The sequence below is a fragment of the Tympanuchus pallidicinctus genome, unplaced genomic scaffold, assembly GCF_026119805.1.
Source record: "Tympanuchus pallidicinctus isolate F22 unplaced genomic scaffold, pur_lepc_1.0 scaffold14, whole genome shotgun sequence".
Taxonomy (NCBI): domain Eukaryota; kingdom Metazoa; phylum Chordata; class Aves; order Galliformes; family Phasianidae; genus Tympanuchus; species Tympanuchus pallidicinctus.
In genome coordinates this window covers 2,051,215-2,069,550 of record NW_026294659.1, presented here as the reverse complement: position 1 = coordinate 2,069,550, position 18,336 = coordinate 2,051,215, and the positions used below count along the sequence as shown (strand labels likewise).

The window sequence follows — 18,336 nt, the reverse complement described above, 5'->3', positions numbered from 1 at the left end:
AGAGTTGTGGGTGGGTGATTTATTTCTCTTCTGTTTTCCCATTTTCTAACTACAAAATTGTTAGTAAACAAACTGTGTACTTTTAAAGATATCTCAGATTTCTGGTTAACTAAGTGAAACAGCAGATCTGAACTGCAATCCAGTTTTGTTAATTAATCCAAACACTGCTAATTCTAGCATAGAGAAAAATACTTCATTCTCTTTATTTAAAAAATGTTTAAAGTTTTATATTTGAAAGAGTTCTGCTTTTTAAAGTAGTTAGATTAAAACAGTAGAAGAAAAATGATTTTTAAAGTGATGATGATGCTATTCCGATGGTCATAGTGCTAGTGTTTTCACTATGAATTGCTTTATCAGCTAATTCAAATTAATGAATGTATCTCAGACAGCTGTTCTGCCTAGTAATCTTTAACTGACAAGGGTGTCTTGCAGAATGAGGACAGAAAGTTGACAGAACAAAAAAGAAATGCGAAACTCCAGATGAAAGGCACTTTAATAAAGGCGTGTTAAGTCAATTCAGTTTAAGACGACAGTAAATGTTTTATGGCACTCTGGTATCTGTTTCTAGAATCTGAGAGACCTAAGGTGATTAGAATAAAAATAGAACCAGCAGAATTTTTGCTGAACATAGTGTGGAGAGGTGCTGTAGATTTATAAAATGATTCCCATGAGATTACCATTGCTGCAGGTTAGCAGAAGAGTGTTTTTTCTGTTCCAAGTGCCTTCAGTCTCATGCATCTCACTGGGTTTTTGTGGTAATAATTGTTTTTCCTTTTAAACGTTGTTTTCCTTCCTTCAAGGCAGATTAGGACTTCAAGGGCAATAGAGAGACAAAAACCATGTGAGACAGAGCATAGCTGTCAATTTGCTGCAAAGGCTTATTTAGATGTACATGCGATTACACCGTTTAGTGATGAATCAGTCAGTTCTCCTGAGAAGGCAAGCCCTAAAGACCTACACCAAGTGCATTTTCACTGCTAGTCTAAACCAATCTTGAGTCTCTGCTGCTGAAAGGGGCAGGTTCCTTTTCCTGGCAGCGCATTCTTGTACCTCCCTTATGTTAGCACCAGCGTTTGTGCAGACATTCAGCCATATGGGTCAGGAAGTTGCTCCAGATGGCAATTAATCACTTTGCAAGGGGGCTTCTATTAGCGTGGGCTTTCTTTCAAGGCTCATCAGCTGTCCCATCAAGCTGACAGCCTGTCTGCATGGGCAGGAGCAGAGAGAGGGAGATGCTGTGTCCCAAAAGAAATGGCTTTTGTATTCATATGGGTGCAGATTAGCATAATAAACCTGTTGATTTTTTGTGTCAGTGGAGTGGATTTGGGTTGGGTTTTTTTTGGTGATGTCATGTATCTTGCCATCATCAGTATTCAAATGGTAAATGCTGTGATTTTCAGCCCTGAGTCACAACATATTAAGAATCTACTCCAAAAGAGTGGTCGTCCATTTCCTAAAGTGCTTCTGACTCACATGTTGCTCTCAATTGGCTGGGAAATACATGTGTGCAAAACAGAACAGGCAGTCAGATGCTCATTGTTGTGTGAGCCAAGAAACTATGTTATTTCTTATATATTTATATATACATATGCATTTTTTGATAGGTGAAAAACCAAAAGATAGGAAAAATAATTGAGCAGGTGGATCATCTTATTTATCATCTCAGCAATTAATTTGTGATTCCAGGAGTGTATTGCTTCCTCCCTGTTGCAGACAACCTGCCAAATTGATAGTTGTGTCAAACAAGGGTGGGGTTTTTTTCAGGTCATAAACTGTCTGTACCATCTATTTTGTTTAATTAGATTCACTTAATCTGTGACAAATGTTTAGACTCTTTATCTACCACTGCCTTCCTGGATTCTGAAATAAGGTTTCTAGATGCCTTCAGTTTCACCCGTGTGCTGCTGTCACAAGTGGAGGTTCAGGCCATCTGACTATTAGGCCATCAGACTATTAGGAGTTCACCTGTATTTTACTTTCAATTGGTGTTTATATGAATGCATGTCTGCCTGGGTTGTTCCAGGGATGGTCAGTATTTTTACCCATAATTCTGGTACATTACATTCATCTTAATCGTTTCACTGCTATGCTGGGAATAGTTTTGTGGAGAAAAAATAAGGTATTTGTGACATTATAATAATGTTAAATACAATTTACTGCATAAACAGAACCACTGTTATCAGGGAAGATGCCTCAGGGACTTGTCTGTGAGACCTGTGCAATGCTGTGCTGCTCACCTACTACTGGCCCTTTTTTTCTTAATTGTTTCAATAGTCAGATTATTTTTGTAGACTTAGTAGCTGTGAGGGGAGTAGAAAGAATAACCTTGTTGGTTATGTTTGATCTCCCATTTGATTTCAGAATTTCTATAAGGTTCATATCCATAAGGTATCACAACTCTCAACGCTTGTCTATTCCAAAGACGTTTTCAGGCACAGTAGGTGATCTTGTTTCAGTGGATCTGTGAAAAACCATTTTCATAGTCTAGTCTCATAAGTAATGTGCAAAAATAAATGACAGTCTCCTTTTGTTGGAGAAGCTGCATTTATGAATAAGAGCTGTCAGGACACATAACGCTTCTGCGAAGGTTCTCCCTGTCTGCAGTGCTCTGGATAGCCCATCGCTGTCATTTACTCCAGCTAATTAATTACAAACAGTTACAAATAAGATATTGAAGGCTGTCCCTTTGCCCTTAGATTTCCTTCACGTTGAGATGCTGTGAACATTTGGAGAATTATTTAGACACTGCAATGTCTAAAATAGGCTTTTTTGACAGGTGTTAAGGAGAAATGAGATAAGGTTAATCCATACGGTATGTTTGCTTACTGGAGATTGCTCTCTGTGACACATTGCTGCTACTCTGCTGCTACAAGGGAAGAATATTTCCCTCTCTCGGTAGTAATTGCGGGTTAGCTATCAATTTACTGTAACCTATGCACAAACTCCAATAAAATCTGTCCTCTTCTTGATCCAAATGTAGGAGTGATAGTCCAAAAGTGGAATTAGTGGGGAGTTCGGTGTCCAGTGCACTGGAGAAAGACTCCTCTGAAAGAAGCAATGACATCGGTAAGTTATAGAGCTTTTTATAGTTTGCCTAAGAAATTTATGGTGCAGGTCTGCTTTTTAGAGACTTTGTTATGATCCAAAAAGCAGACTGAGAATTTGGCAATGAATGTGAGCGATTTATGTCAATTTTTAGTTGCAGAATTGTGGAATCATTTCTGATGTACTTTAAAAGGTTTTGTTTGGGTATTTTTTCTGTTGAAGAACACAAATAGAAACATGAAACAGTGAGCTGTTTTGAGTAGAACTGTTGTTTTTGTTCAAAAGTGAAACAAGTGAAAAGGCCAACGATATCATATTTGTTTAACAGATGTAATGTTAGTTTTGCCATAATTTTAATGCTGCAAAATGGTGCTTTTAATGTAATCTTTGCATTTTCTAGTACAAAGGAATAGAGATCAAATTCATGCCGATGTGAATCAATTCTACTGAAAACGCTGATAAAGAGAAGTCTAAATTTCTGTTTAAAACAGTTACCACACAAACAGTTTAATCAAGAAGTCACCTTGAAAGGAGTGAAGATAGGCTATTTTTCCATCTTCTCTCGCCCTCCTTCTTTCTGAAGTTTCTGTGCAGGAGATGTTTGCAGAGGAGAGTGCTGCAGTAAGTGGCACTCCAAAGCAAGGTGCTCTCCTCCTGTCCCAGGGCTGTAAGCAAAGCCCATGACAGCCATCTTCACCTCCACTGAGAAATCCAACAGTGACAGCTGCTGCTGTCGCTCTGCGCAGTCACAGCTGTGCTGTGAGAGAACCCATCCTGTAAAAGGCAGAAGCAGGGTACCTTGAATGCGTAGGCATTGCTACCTTTCACTGGCAGCACTAAATGTTCTTTCGGTGTGGAGGTTTATGCACAAACTGCTTTATTAGTGACCATTTCATAAAATAGAAACTTTTTAACTGCCAAACCTGCCTTCTCTTCATACTTGCAAGCGTAGCTCAAAGTTGTGACTTTTACTTGAAATGTAAAAATAAAATGCTAAATTAATTTCATATTTATGAGCATTCCAACATCCATATGTCTGCTTTTACTTAACCTTCTGCTGTTGCTCCCTGGTTTATGATAGTAACATTATTCCATAGAACCAAGTAGTGTGTACTGTTGGATTTTTCTTTGTAATAATCATGGAAAGATAGAAGCTTGAGATAAATTGCATTAATATTTTTAATTATAAATATGAAAGAACAGTGTGGAAATGCAGCCACGTTCTGCCATTTGTAAACTAGCTCTGTTTATATATTTGCTTCAAAGCCAGCAAGCCTTTGCGTTCTTGAAAGAGAGAGCTGATTGATTGCAAATAGCAAATAACTGTGTGATGAAAATAAACTCTTATAATTCTTGTGCGAGTTTCTTTGAAATTGATATCAGGATAAAAGCATGGAGTGTTTTGTTTTACTGTATGGTTTTGAACAACCTATAAAAGAGTAGGTGGAAAATGTCATTTGTTATGGTTTTTGTTCATTTCAGGAACTAAGCTGTTGTTTGTTTATTCAGTGGAGAGTAGGAGCCAATAGGAGTCCATAAACCAAACCACATATACAACATTTTGCAAAGGGCTTAGCTTGTGACCTCCTGTTACCACTTACAGGGGAAACCTATTGAGCCCACGGATAGAATAGTGTGAATACTTAGATAGGTATAACTTGATAGGGGTCAAACCCGAGTGGCATTTGCAAGGGCAAGTCATGTCATCCTAACCTGTTAGACAACTTATTAAAGAGAAAAAGAAAAAAAGTGATGATTCTGGAATAGAAGTTGACCTGAAGGTCATAGCTCATATGAATTTTCAGCAGGTTTTTGATGGCTCCTGTTAAAATATTGCTGAAGAAATAACCTTTTAAGGGAGGATGGAACGATAAATTAAAACTCGATAAGCCAAAACAATTTACAGTGTGTTAACGTCTTTTACTTTGAGGAAAGGACAGTCTGCAGGCCACTGTAATTGCAAAGATTTATGATAAATACGCTAGATTTTTAATTTATTTACAAGAAAACAGAGGGTTGGTGCAGTCTTTTGGCTAAACGAGTAATGAGTAAAAACAACAGATGACTGTATATGGTGTCCAATATTTTCCTAAGCAGCAGTGGATAGGGCATTGTGAGTCCAGGTTATAGCTGGCTGTTGTCTGTGTTACTGGTTGCCCAGTCCCCACACACTCACTTTGTGGGAAAGGCAGCCTGTTTCTCTCAGGTTCATCTTTACAGTCAAATTGGATCTAGTTAAATCTAATGGTTGTATGTCTTTTCATTAATCCAGTTTCACACAATTAATTAGAGGGGACCTACGTGACAGACCTGGTCAGACTTAGCTGCAGCCTTTGCAGAAGACTGAAGTTAAATGGCCTTCACGGTAACTCAGATATATGCCCATTCTGGTGACAAGGATGCTGCCTATATCTTCATGAACACAGATGCAGTTCCAGGATGCCTTCAGCTCTTGTAGAGAAAATGAAAGCAGTGTTTAGCTGCAAGTTGCCTCATCCTGTATCATGCTTATGCTTGATATTAAGGGTGAGTCATGGTCTGCAGATAAATACAGCTTTCCTGGCTTCTTTGTCACAGTGAGGTTGTTGGGCATTGGCTGTCACTTTCTCAACACTTACGTCCTACAGCTGCTTAAAAGCCCTCCTAAAGGAGGAAGGGTGAGAACATGTGGTGTCCTGCCATATGTCATCTCTCAAAATCCAGTAAGTGAAGAGCAACAACGAAGATGATAATATAACCAGCAGCTGAGAAACAATATTTAGAGGGGAACTGAAGAATGTAGGTTCAAAACTTGCCTACGTCCCCCGTTCCAGATCAGTGGCAAACACTGCCTGCTTTGGGAAAGTTACCTTACTGTTTTCTAAGAAATGTCAAATCCCTAGAACTTCTGCTGTCAGTGATCTAAATCACATTTAGATACATTCTCACTCAACTTTACTTGAGAAGGCCACAGTTGCTTGAGCAAGGCTAACGTGATGTGTAATACTGCACATAACATTCTGTCAGATGCATTTATGAGAGGTTGTTTTTATGCAGATGCTAGTGCATGGCTTGATTTCACTGGCATGTTTTGCTCAATTCTGACTTGACATTTGAATTTTTTGGGTGATAATGCAGCCTTGATTATAATTTTGCAAACTGTATTGACAAAGGCAAGACCTGGTTAGCAGTGTCGCTGCTGATTGTAAACATAATTGCAGCTATTACTACTGTTGTTCACGCCTTTGCTTCTTTCTGCATTCCTTACCAAAAGCCACTGGAAAACTAGCCCTCAGAATATAATATTTAAGAGGAGCCATTCCCTATTCCTCCTCACTTCTTTTGTTTTCTTTCTCCCTGTTTTCAGTGATACATTTACTTTACTTTCCACACGTATTTCATCCAGCTTTTCCTATTCACATGTCTTTGCCATAGGTAATTCTTCTTCATTTCAGGAGGGTAAGGCCTTTTATTTTCCATTTCCTTCCTTCCTGTCCTGTGTTTGCTTTAGTTGACACTGTGTAACAAACATAAATACTTTGTTGAACGGCTGATGTGTACTTAGCAGTTACATATTTTTTTAATTCAAAGTAGAAATGGAATGTACTGTGACAGGAAGTCTTGCACCATAGCAGTGAAATGAGAAATCATTATAGTTCCTTTTATTTTAGAGTAAGAAAATTGAGTGATGTAAGTGAAGTGTACGGTATGCATACACTGTTTGTCAATGCTGTGATTTCATTAATTAGTCATTAGTCTGAAATGGGAAAAAAAAATCATAGAAATTGGAGAAGCATTCAGTGACTTTCAGTGGATCTTGCACAGACGTGTCACCCAAAACTTGCCTGTGGTATTCCTGTGGTTAAATCACAGCAGTTAGATCTGTTGTAAGTCTCATGTCCAGACTACTGTTCCAGAATTACAGAGGCTTTTGGAACTTTGAAGTGCTTCTAAAGCAACAAAAGCCACATTGAAAGTAAATCCTTTTCTACTGACACAAGAGCAGTCTCTGAAGAATTGTGTTGATTTAGTTGGTTTAAATTCATGTCCTATTGCATAACTTGAATTTTAGATTATGCAATTGATTATTTAATCAATTAATATAATAGATTATGCATTGAATATTTAGATTATTTCTTCTTATGTACACAAAGAATTGTTACTTCTGAGAACCATTGCAATGACAAAAAGAAACAGCTAACACATGCACTAGTTTGCTGTCTCAAGCACTAATGATTACTGAACAAAATATGGTAGCTTTGGTACCACCTCACATTTATAGCAACAGAGATTTAAACAAAGTGGTTAAAAGAATAAGCCACAAAGAAATAAAAACAGTGTATCTATTGTGTATCTAACAGTGTATGTATTGTGGGAATGTTCAGGTAATCCACACATGAAGCAGTTTCTGCACTTTGCAAAAGACTGATCTGCACAGATACCTACCACGTAGAGCCAAGTGGACACAATCCTTCCAGTATTTTTCCTGGCTCTTTACATGTTTTGGATAGTATTTGTGAAAGCAGTTAATAATCTTCAGCAATGCTAACAGCAGAATCATATGTACCCATTGATTCCTGCCAAAACATTCGGTGTCGGTATGAATTTAAAGAGTTTTCCTCAAGCCTGGTTGACATGAGTGCATTTTTCAGCATTTCCTCAGACTTTATTGCTCAGAGCATTTGCTGAAGGATCATGGAGCACCAACTGAAGCCCTGTTATCAGCTGTTCTCTTTTCCTGTCCCTTCCCTAAGCCAGGTGCCAACATGCCTGGAAAGGTACTTAAAAATACCCTACTTGAAATTATCTAACAAACACAACTTCTTCAAAGTTTCTTTGAGCTGTATTTGCAAATGCTGCAGAACTCAACATGTTCTAACAAATGAGTGCTCGTATTTGCTAAGAGAGATGATCACTGTGCCTCTACTGGAATAAAGTGATCTAATAAGGCTTGGCCCACACCAGGGAAAAAAACAAAGAATTTTTCCAGTAAAAAGTTAGAGAATGGAGCAGCCCAAGCCATTCTACGATTCTGTGATTTTTGTGCTTAAATCACAGGTCACTATATTGTAAGACAAAATTACGTTGCCTGAAGACACAGAGTAAAAGTTGGAAAAAGGAAAATACTGCTGAATATAAAGGTTGGAGGACAAAATCTGGTTTCTATAGTGAAGACAGTAATCTGCCTAGAACAATTCTTTCTGTGCTACTGTTCATGTTCATTTGAATATAGCAAAGCAAAGAAGCAGAACTCAAAAGTCACTGAATCCAAATTACCCATAAACCTAGGTGTGAATTATAAACATTGTGATCAGTGATATGCTAATAGTCCATTACGTAAATTAATTAAGTCTTTTGCCCTGGAGGGTGCTGAAGAAAAAGCAGTCACACAGAAACTTGAATCATTCTCTATGTGTGTCAAATGGAGGCGCCTGAAAACAGCATATCCATTTCTTCTAGCTCAATTTCCTTGACCTTTTAGCTCTTTCTTGGCATCTTCTGAATTGTTAAAAATAAAATCCTGATGAGGACACTGGCAAGTGCTTTGCTAAGATCATTATGGCAGCTTTCTACATTCTGCTATTAAGCCAATAAAACTTGGGGCTGAAATGTGAAAATCGAATCACATGTTTTAGGAGAGGTGGCTGTCCAGTGGCTGTCCAAGGAAGCCAGGCCAGCATAGGTTTTTCCACCCAGAGCAAAGAGTCGTGGGCAGACTGACAAGGCAGTCTTACGCAGAGCAACTCTGTGGCCATGGAACCCTCCTGCTAGAAGTGAATTAGAAAAGAGTCAGCAGATTATCCTGGGTGTGATCCTGCTACCATGAACCTGACTGAAAGTGCAGCAGTGTTCCTTGAAGGGTGGAATGTTGCTCAACAGGGAGAGATGAGCAGAACCTGAGTACTTGAAGTAGTTAGAACAATTCTGGGCTTGTGAAAATTCCCAGTAATATTCGTATTCTCTGTTGAGTTGCTTTTTAATTATCACTGTGTATTGAACTGACTTTAATGCAGAAGATCTCACTTGCCATATCTGTCTCATTTGATGCAGGATAGCTTTCAGGATTAATGTGTTTAAAGACAGTACATCATTTAACTAGCCTGTTGTCAATCCTTTAAATGTATTGAATATGATAATGAAATGAAATCTACCTCTGTGATTTTTTGTGACGTTGTCCTCTTCAAATGAATTGAATGCCACCTTGGCCTCATTTATTCCAGCCCTGCTGTATTTCTCTTCTCCGAAATCTTGCCATTAGCATTCTGAATATGTTGATTCTGAGATTATCCATCACTTTCCACTTCGTTTTTCCCAAGGTGAAATTTCTCTGCTAATTCAGAAAGCTTTCTATCTTCATTATGTAGAAATGACTTTGCCCAAAGACTGAAAAAAAAAGCCAGAGTGGGGCCTAGGCACAATTTCTGCTAGAATAGTAAATGAATGCCTGGAGGAGGGGAACAAGGAAGGAAGTGTAGCCATTTAATTCCTTCCTGGGAATTCTTCCGGAGGGATTGGAAGTTGTTTTCTGGGAAGGTGCAAATCTAAAAAGCTCAGAACTTTTCCTCAAAGTTGTTTTTCTGGATCTGGATACTGTTTGAAAACACGGTGGCCATGTCTTCTAGCAAACACAAGAGTGGTGAAAAAAATCCTATTCTTAAGGGGGCAGGAAATCCTATTCTTAAGGGTATGGAAAGATACCAGGGAATAATTTTTGCACAGTCAGTATTTCTCCAATTTGTTCCTATAGCTGTGTTTGCTCAGTAAGCTGGGTGTTTTTTTGGGTGTACTACACCAGTACGCATAAATTGCCAGCTTGACCACCAAAGCAGTAAGAAAGCTCAGTGCATCTATTTATTTGTAGAACAACTATCACCTATTTTTTTTAATTAGGATTTTTTTTTTAAATTACAGATTATCACTGTTAATTGAAGGCTTTCTCCTGTCTTCTGTGTGTTTAAGAGAACCTTCTTTACTGGTTACTATTAACAGACACAGAAAGCTGGACCAAGGCACCTTTCAATTCTGTTGGATGCTGATGCTGCCTTACTGGCAATTAACATGCTTTGAATAGGGTAGATCACATTTTAATGGCCTCTCATTTGGCCCTTCTCAGGAAAGTTTTACAGTTTGATTAGTCTGTAAATTTAAGCTTGCAGTACCTGATGACTGGAGAAATACTCTCCAAAATAGATGGGTGCATTTAATAACTTTGGTAAGTGTGGTCTAGTCACACCTATATAGCCTGGCTTTCTGCTAACAATAGAAAAATCAAATAACCTCTGTAAGTGAGTTAATTACTGAAGCTGCAGTATAGATGATAGTAAGGCAGAGGTCTTTTTTGTGGTTTTGTTCCTCATTTTCTTCACTAGTATAGCACGTGGGAATCTCTCTGAGTGCTCAGGGAAGGTGGTGATTATCTTCAGTGCAGAAGGGATTTGGGAGTGAGTACCACATCTAAATAAGGAGAACAAATTGGGAGGAGATGATAAAAGAGCATGTGAAGTTTTGGGAGATGGGTTTACTGTTTTAGCGTTGTACCAAGTGCTGTCCCTTACACTTACATACAGTCTCATTTGCAGTGTCAGCTGAATGGCTGTGATTTTACCAGTTCGGCTGTAGGTTTTACCAGAGGAACCTTTCCAACATCTGCTCTGCTCCACTCCTTTTCTAAAATTCAGCGTAGGAATGGGCTGCTTTAGTTTATTTTTCTGGCCATCAGGAATGCATTCAAAAGTAGAAGAAATGGAGAGTTATCATCTTTCTTCCCATTATTTCTTCTTAGCAGAAGCTTTGCACAGGAATGTTTGTGTTTCTTGGTATTCATAAAATGTGCGGAGTACATTTCATCTGTGAGTGCCCATGCGTCTTCTGAACAAAAATATGTACCCTCGTCTGCTGTTATCAATACATTTTGCAATTGAAACATGATTTTTTTTTAATTTATTTTTTTAATCAGACATAGAAGCCTAGGTAACAGCTTACTTAGGCCAAAGAAACACACTGTGTTAATACTGTCACTGTTTTTTTTTTTCATTGATGTTTTCCATTTTTAGGATAGATATTCATCCTATATAAGAACAGAGAAAGAGAGAGTGGCACTTACAAAGGAAGTGGAAAAAGAGAAATTGTGCACTAGAGCACTCACATGTATTCTCATGGAGATAACTGCAGTCAGTTTACTGCGTCATAGCAATAGCCTCCTTCTCCTCTCAGCTTTAGCAGCTACTGATCCTTTCTTCAGCACAGGTATTTGTGTGGCTTGGCACACATTTTTGGAAGATAAGCTGAATTAAAACTAGGTCAGGAAAAAAACAGTGAAGATGGTTAGGTGGGGAAGAGCAGCTGCTTCAAGTCACCATTTGTACTTGTGTATGTGAATTTCACATGTTTATGGGAAGTCTGTTATTGATGGCAATATTTTCTTGCTTTCAACCTAACTGACACACAGTAGCAAATACAAAGACAATGCATAAAAATACATTGCTGATTTGCCATGTGATCTTAAGAAGGCATTTAGCTATCTCACATATCAGCTTCAAGCTGGCAATTCTGGAAGCCAAACCCTATATTTAGGCTGATGTTTGTTCCAGAAAATAATTATTTTACTTCCTCTTCTCCTCTTCTGTAACCCTGGAGGTCTGTGTGCTTTCTTGTAGTTTTGTGTAATCTGTTTGGGTTAGCTCATTTTTCTTTTCAAAGCGTTGTAGCTTCACCTAATACTTGCATTCATTCAAAGCTTTGGATTACCAAATTGCTATTGACTGACTGTGTTGATACCTCATGGCAAAGGCTGCAACAGTCAATAAGGAAGCAGTGAGAGAAATACCTGGCAAACGACAGTGGTGTCACTGGTTATATATAGGAAAAGTTGCTCTAAATAAAGTTTAGAGATGAATAACCTCTGACTATTTCAGGGCTATTGAAAGAGGTATCTCTTTTTTTTTTTTAAACCCTTTTCTAAATCTCCCTGGGATGGAAAAATGTTCCTGAATCAAGAACGTCTAATCCCATTTGTTTCCTAGCTGCCAATTCACAAGTACTTGAATTCATTTAAGTGTCCTTCAGTGTGCATTGTTTATTGCACAAACACAGGTTTGTTTTTCTGTTATGTGATTTTGTACCATCTTTGTAACACAGCAGTAACGCTTGAACTTTAGAGACTCATTGTTCTGCAGCAGATTGGAAAATTAAGAGCACTGTTAAATTACAAGGTGTATTTCCCGCACGTATGTGGTGAAAAATGGTCTCTGAGTAATAAAATTCTAGCATTTGATTCATGCCTGAAAGTAATTCTTCAGAATTTGGATTTATCGTGCCTGGACTCTTGTATGTTTTCTCAATCATTTCTGTTTAACATACGCGATAGGGCGTTCTGAAATTGAGGTGACTGAAACTGATATCACCCATAAAAATAGATGAAAGGTGTTAAGCCATTTGGTTCGGGCACGTAATCATGAGCTGCAGTATTCCGTCAGCCTTCGCATCGTTCTTTCACATAAACACGTGGCTGGATTCAGCAAGCACCTTCCCAGTGCATTTTATTAACCACAAAGACGGTCGTGGGCTTTTTACCTCTTCCGGAGCCTGCAGGAGTTTTTGCTTAACCTCTGAACTGCTGGAGATAATCTCCTCATCTTCAGCTTCTGGAAACTCTTCTGCCTCCAGCTGCAGCCATCCAGAAACCCGCAGCTCCATCCAGCTCCAGCACGCACATTCTCTGATTCAGGGAGCAATTGTCTGTGGTGCTGCTAGCAGCGCTGGCTATACAGCATGTGAGACAACGTGTGTGCTGTATTCGGTCTCCAGCTGTTTGGAAAAAAAATTACTAATCCTTCTAATAGCAAGATGGAAATTTTGAAACTGTTCATTGCCATAGGATCTGTGTTGTCATTTCGCTCTCACTGTGCTGAACGTAAACAAAACCAGAGGCTCCTCTGCTCATTTCCCCTTTGTTGTGTTTGAGGTGAAATGGCCCTTGTGCATAGCAAGAGCAACTGGACTGCAGCTGCCTCTGACTTCCAGGTTCTTTTAGTGACATCATGTTGTCTAAATGTGCTCAGAATGCTGTAATACAATGGAAAAAATGGCATTTGGTTTCTTCAAAATTAAAAGAAAAAAGTGATTTTTTTCCCTTTCAGAATAGTTGCCAGAAAATCAAATCAATTCTGTTTTATTTTTAAGACTTGGAAGGTTTTGACTCTGTAGTACCAATTGCTGAGAAGCTTAATCATCCAACTACAACCAGACCAAAAGCTACTGGCAGGCGACCACCCTCCCAGTCTTTCACATCTGTAAGTGTAATTTGATTTTTAAAAGATTTTTCCTGAACTTTTTCTTCTCTGTCTTTCTGTTCCCTGATGCTTTTAATCCATTTACACAGCCATTCCTTCACATGTACAGTGAGGCAGAGAGATGCAGGAAAATTTATGTCTAAAGGCTGCCAATGTTTTGAATGCTAATGTTTAAAACATTCCCTCCCTTGTGAGATTTGTACCCTGCCCTCCCCCCTTTGGGTGCTGCCAGGTATTCCTTGCCAACCATGGCTGAGGCCAAAATAAAGCTCTATAAAAAACCTTTGGAATAAATTAGTTTGTGCAAAATATCAAGGATTTTAAAAGCATTTCCCAAAGGAAGGATTTCCCTTTGGGCCAGTTAGCAGAGTTTGAGGACAGCAGACCGTTGATGGGTCTTCAGCAACTCTCCTCATGCATCAATCATTTCTTCTCCTTAAGCTGACACCTGTAAATAAAGGGGTGACTTGAATTTCTAGTATTTTTAGACCAGTTGGTCTCAGAAACCTTGCTTTGGAATCTGCAGCTCAGTTTTTCAGTCTTTTTTCTGTGGGGATTGGGGATTGTTTTTTCCACACTTCCTGCATTCTGGAATATGAGAATGAGAACAACTGCTGATGATACCCATGTTCACGTGGCTCAAGGAAAATGAAGTGGGGGAAGTGTAAAGGGGTGTTGTGAAACTAATAAAGAACAAACAAAAAGTCTTTCAAATTTGTCTGTGAGCACAAATATACAGAAACCTAGAAGAAGTTCAGAGACTTTTCTTCCCCTGGCAATTCCATGGGTAAATGGACAAGGGACAGAGAAAAACCTTCCTTGTTTGCACCTTTGCAGAGAGGCCTATGGCAGACCTGTACTGTGCCATCAGTGTGCATAGGCAGTAGTGAGACTCCTCGAAAGAGCAGCAAAGCAAGACCTGCACTATAGGCAAAGCAGTGGCAGGGCTGACACCCCACAGCATGCAGAATATCCTGGCCAAGTAAGGTAGACAGGAAGGTGCTTTAGTCTTAGAGTATAATGCAAGGCAAAGGTGGAAATTCACATTGAATCCAGATCTCTAAGAATTTCTCATTTCATCTAGCCCTGCAAGCAAAACAAAAAATGGAAGGAGGGAGAGTGCTGAATTTCAGGTTGTTACTTTGGAAATTGTGACCAAAAAAAACCACCACCAAACCAAAACCACATTGATGCTTTTCTTATTCCTGTGTTAAATCCTTATACAGTGAAAATATCTGCTTTTTTTCTTCTCTCTACCCAGTCGTCCCTTTCAAGCCCAGATTTCTTTGACTCACCAAGTCCTGAGGAAGAGAAGGAAGAGCATGTTTCCATTACACACAAAACTATTGAAGTGTCGAAGAAATCAAGAACTGTTACAATATCACAGGTAAATTAATTGGAATTAATTGTTCATCCTTACTGTGTGGGTATTTTAATTTTTGAAAACATTATTCAAATAGTTACTTTCAATAGTAACTCTTTTAATATTAACACAACAACCACTTTTGTAACCGGTCCTTTAAAGTAACGTAGAAGTCGTAAGGCCGTTCTGTGTTTGAAAAGTCTAAAGAGAATTGCAGAGTTAAATGCCTCCATAAACATAGTATGAAAAAAAATCTTTCTAGTGTAATTGCACTTCACAGATTCAAAGAAGCTAGGGAAATAGATGTTAGAAACAGAGGCCTTTTTTTGCAGCTGTAAATTGAGTTTACATGAGATCAGTCTTTGAGCAGAGCAAATAAGTACAACTCTTTGGGCCATTCTAACAGTATGTGAATTAAAATTTGCAAGTATAGTCACTTTTTATACTGGTATAACTGTATTTATCATATAGGCTTGTGCTATTCTTACTTTGTCTTGGTAGAAAACTGAAATTATCAAATACTATGGAAGGAATAAATAGATCAGGCCTTAGAGTTTGGTGCTATAGTACATAAGGATACCTTGGCTAATAAAAATACTTCATTATAATATTTATATTTTTAACACTATTTTTATTTCAAGACTTATTTGAAAGATGCAGTCACTTCTGTGATCAAATTATAATGTTTTGCTATATAGCTCCCTCTTCTGGGTGCGTTTGAATTAATGAATATTCTTGGGCCAACATTCGTAAATGATATGCTGGCATGGCAACAATGTAGATCTTGCTCCTCTAAAACACCAAGACTGCTATAAGAAAGTGTCTGGCTGAGGCTTTGATCCAGATGGATAGATGAGATGTGGCGTAACATGTTCAGTGTGGATGGCACCAGTTGTGCCTTGCTCACTTGCTGCCTGACATCCCCATTCAGTTCAAAGGAAACTTGCATCAGGTTGTTGAAGGATTATTATCCATGAAGAATCTGGTTGCAGGTGCATACATTGCTTCTCAGACATACATACACGTACGTAAAACGTTAAAGGGGCATAATTAAGATCACAACAGTCAAGCATTCAAGCCACCAGGATTATTCATCTCTCTTGTGATTTATAATGCCATTTTTCTATATCTGGTCGCACTGTTTGTTTCACAGAAGACTTTCTTCTATGCAGTGTTTGTCTGGGGCAGGTTCTGCACTCAATCACTCCCATGTAGTAGAGAAAACAGTTTTCTACAGAACTTGGTAGATCCTGCTTTTCTCTCCTCACCACTTTTTCTCTAGTTGTCATCTGATTGCTAATTTTTCTCTGAGTTACTTTGCTGAGTTAGTGCCATTGCTCTAGTCCTCAAGTTTTCGCTCATCATGTATCTGTGTTTGCATACTATTTGTTCTCAGTATCTTATTTGCTATTCAGTTTCAGTATCTCTTTTCCAATGAGAGAATTCAAGGGGCTGTCTAGCACTTTCTCTTACTCTGGCCCAAAAATCAGAATTTAGTTAGTTCTGGTACACATCATATAATGCCCACATTAGCATTACCAAGTAATAATATGATGAACAATTAAGACTTACCTTACTTGCCAGTGTGACATCTGTACTTTTACACTGTTCTGTGTGTGCAATGAAGTAACGGATCCTATACGGTAGGTGTTGTCTATACCTTGTCTACTAAGTGGAGCACTGGATTGCAATTCAAGAAGCACGGGATGCTTTTGAGCTAAGCCAGAAATTTTCAAGGCAGCCACAAAATGTTGCCTGTTGTTTTTTGTTTTTTTTAATTTTAAGACAATGACAGATATGGAAGAATCCATATCCAAGGTGCTTAATTGAAAACCATAAATGTAATCTGCAAAAAATGCAATTTGGATTTTTGGCCTTAATGTTGTGCTTTGCAGGAGACATCAGTAAATGCAGGCACATTCCTACAATCTTCTGTGAGAAACAGTGGGTATCTGCCCTTGTTTCGTTATACCGCGGGGTCTAAGATCTTGGAAATGGTTTTTGCTGGTTAGTTTTAGCAACTGTGGAAACTTCCACTGAAGCTGTCTGAAATAACAGGTCCCAGCTAGACCCCCTCTGATGTAGAAGTACAAAGATAATTTACCTACTTGTTGCATCTCTCATGCTTTGACTCTGGACTTTCAGCATTACTACAGAGCAGCAAAGTCAGTACTTAATGTTTGTTATAGGTCTGATTTTCATGAAGGTTTCTCCTGGCACTTTTTTTTTTTTTTTTTTGACAGGTATTTGATAATAAAACTCCATTGCCTCCAAAGCCAGGAGGTTTGGCTAGTGGCAGTAATGTACAACCATCTCTATCCCCTTCACCATCACCTGGATTTCATTCAATTGCTATGGGAACAACAGGCCACAGGTCAAATTCCCCATCCCTACTTGGTGCAGAAGGAAAGCCAAAGACTGAACACTTGAGCCAGGGTCAGACTGCCCTGGAGGAGCTGAGAACACAAGTTAAGGAGCTAAGAACTATCATTGAAACGATGAAAGACCAGCAAAAGTAAGTACTGTAAGTCATCCAGTAAGTGTGGCATCAGTGTCTTCTGGAGCTTGTCTTCATATACATCACTCTGCACTGATTGCAGATGTTTGTGGACTGTTGAATAAGTTAAGTTAGAAGGAATTAGCACTGAATAATTTTTTTATTGTTTAATGTGCTAGTAACTATTTGGAACTCACCATGCACTGATCTTAACGAGAGGGCATTTGTACTGGTAGTAGTACAAACTTCATACAGGTTCCTAAAAAGTTAGATCAGTGCGTTGTTTCATTCTTAGTGCACGTTCAGAGGAAGCTTGTATTTCAAAAGGCATAACTAATTTGTAATTAGGACATTTGAAGACCTTTGGAATTATGACTCTGCATGTTATCTTAGGGCTGGACAACTTTCTTTAAGCTTCTTACTTCAGTAGGAGAAACGTGCTCTGTCACATAGTTTTTTGCTATTCCTGGGGGAGAACGTTGATGTTTTGGAAACTGTAGCCCAAGTAGGAAAAAGAAAAGGGGAAAAAGAAAAGGGAAAGCAGACTGCAGAGATTGTAGCAGAACACGGGTGTGGATGGGTTTTGAGAAGAGCCATTGCAAGAGGGCACATCTCAAACTGGAAGTAGACACCAAGACCCATGTCTTCACCCTGTAGCTTGGCTCCTGGTCCTCTAGTTTTCCCAGCCCTTCTTATATGGGCTGCTCCCACCCAGTGGCATCCGTCACAAGGTGAGCTCATTTCAATGGGAATGTGGGAAGGTTACATTGTATTGTTGGCACAAGAAGCTTTTAACTTGAATATGTTACAGGATGGGGAGGTTTTGTGTTACCAGTCCTTATAACCTACCAACAGCCAGTCTATCTACATTTTATTTGAAAAAAAGACAACTGGGTACTGATAAAATATTGATACAGCTAGCCAAGAGCAAAAGCTGTGGATGCAAGACTGTTAGAAGGAAATATATTACTCATATTATTAATTAGCAGGAGGAGAGACTGCCCTTTTATAGATAGCGTTACTTCTCTATGGTATGTAATACACAAGAGTATACTTACTTTAATTAGTTCTTTGGGGATAAAATAGAAATAAGTAGTGAAGGAGGGAAAATATGTTTCCAGGAGGCGATCCTTTGTGTTTTTCTAGTTTCAATATTTGCA

At 38.7% G+C, this 18,336-nt stretch overlaps 1 protein-coding gene across 5 annotated transcripts in view; it reads left to right on the top strand.

Moving 5' to 3' along the window:
- The window catches only part of SH3KBP1 (SH3 domain containing kinase binding protein 1), a 215,703-nt gene that overhangs the window by 194,637 nt on the left and 2,730 nt on the right, over positions 1-18,336 (top strand). For all 5 annotated transcript variants that reach the window (XM_052673762.1, XM_052673761.1, XM_052673760.1 and 2 more), the window contains 4 exons: positions 2,981-3,066; positions 13,207-13,316; positions 14,578-14,703; positions 16,923-17,194. In XM_052673762.1, the coding sequence (XP_052529722.1) occupies positions 2,981-3,066; positions 13,207-13,316; positions 14,578-14,703; positions 16,923-17,194 (594 nt within the window). The remainder of the gene's footprint in view (positions 1-2,980; positions 3,067-13,206; positions 13,317-14,577; positions 14,704-16,922; positions 17,195-18,336) is intronic.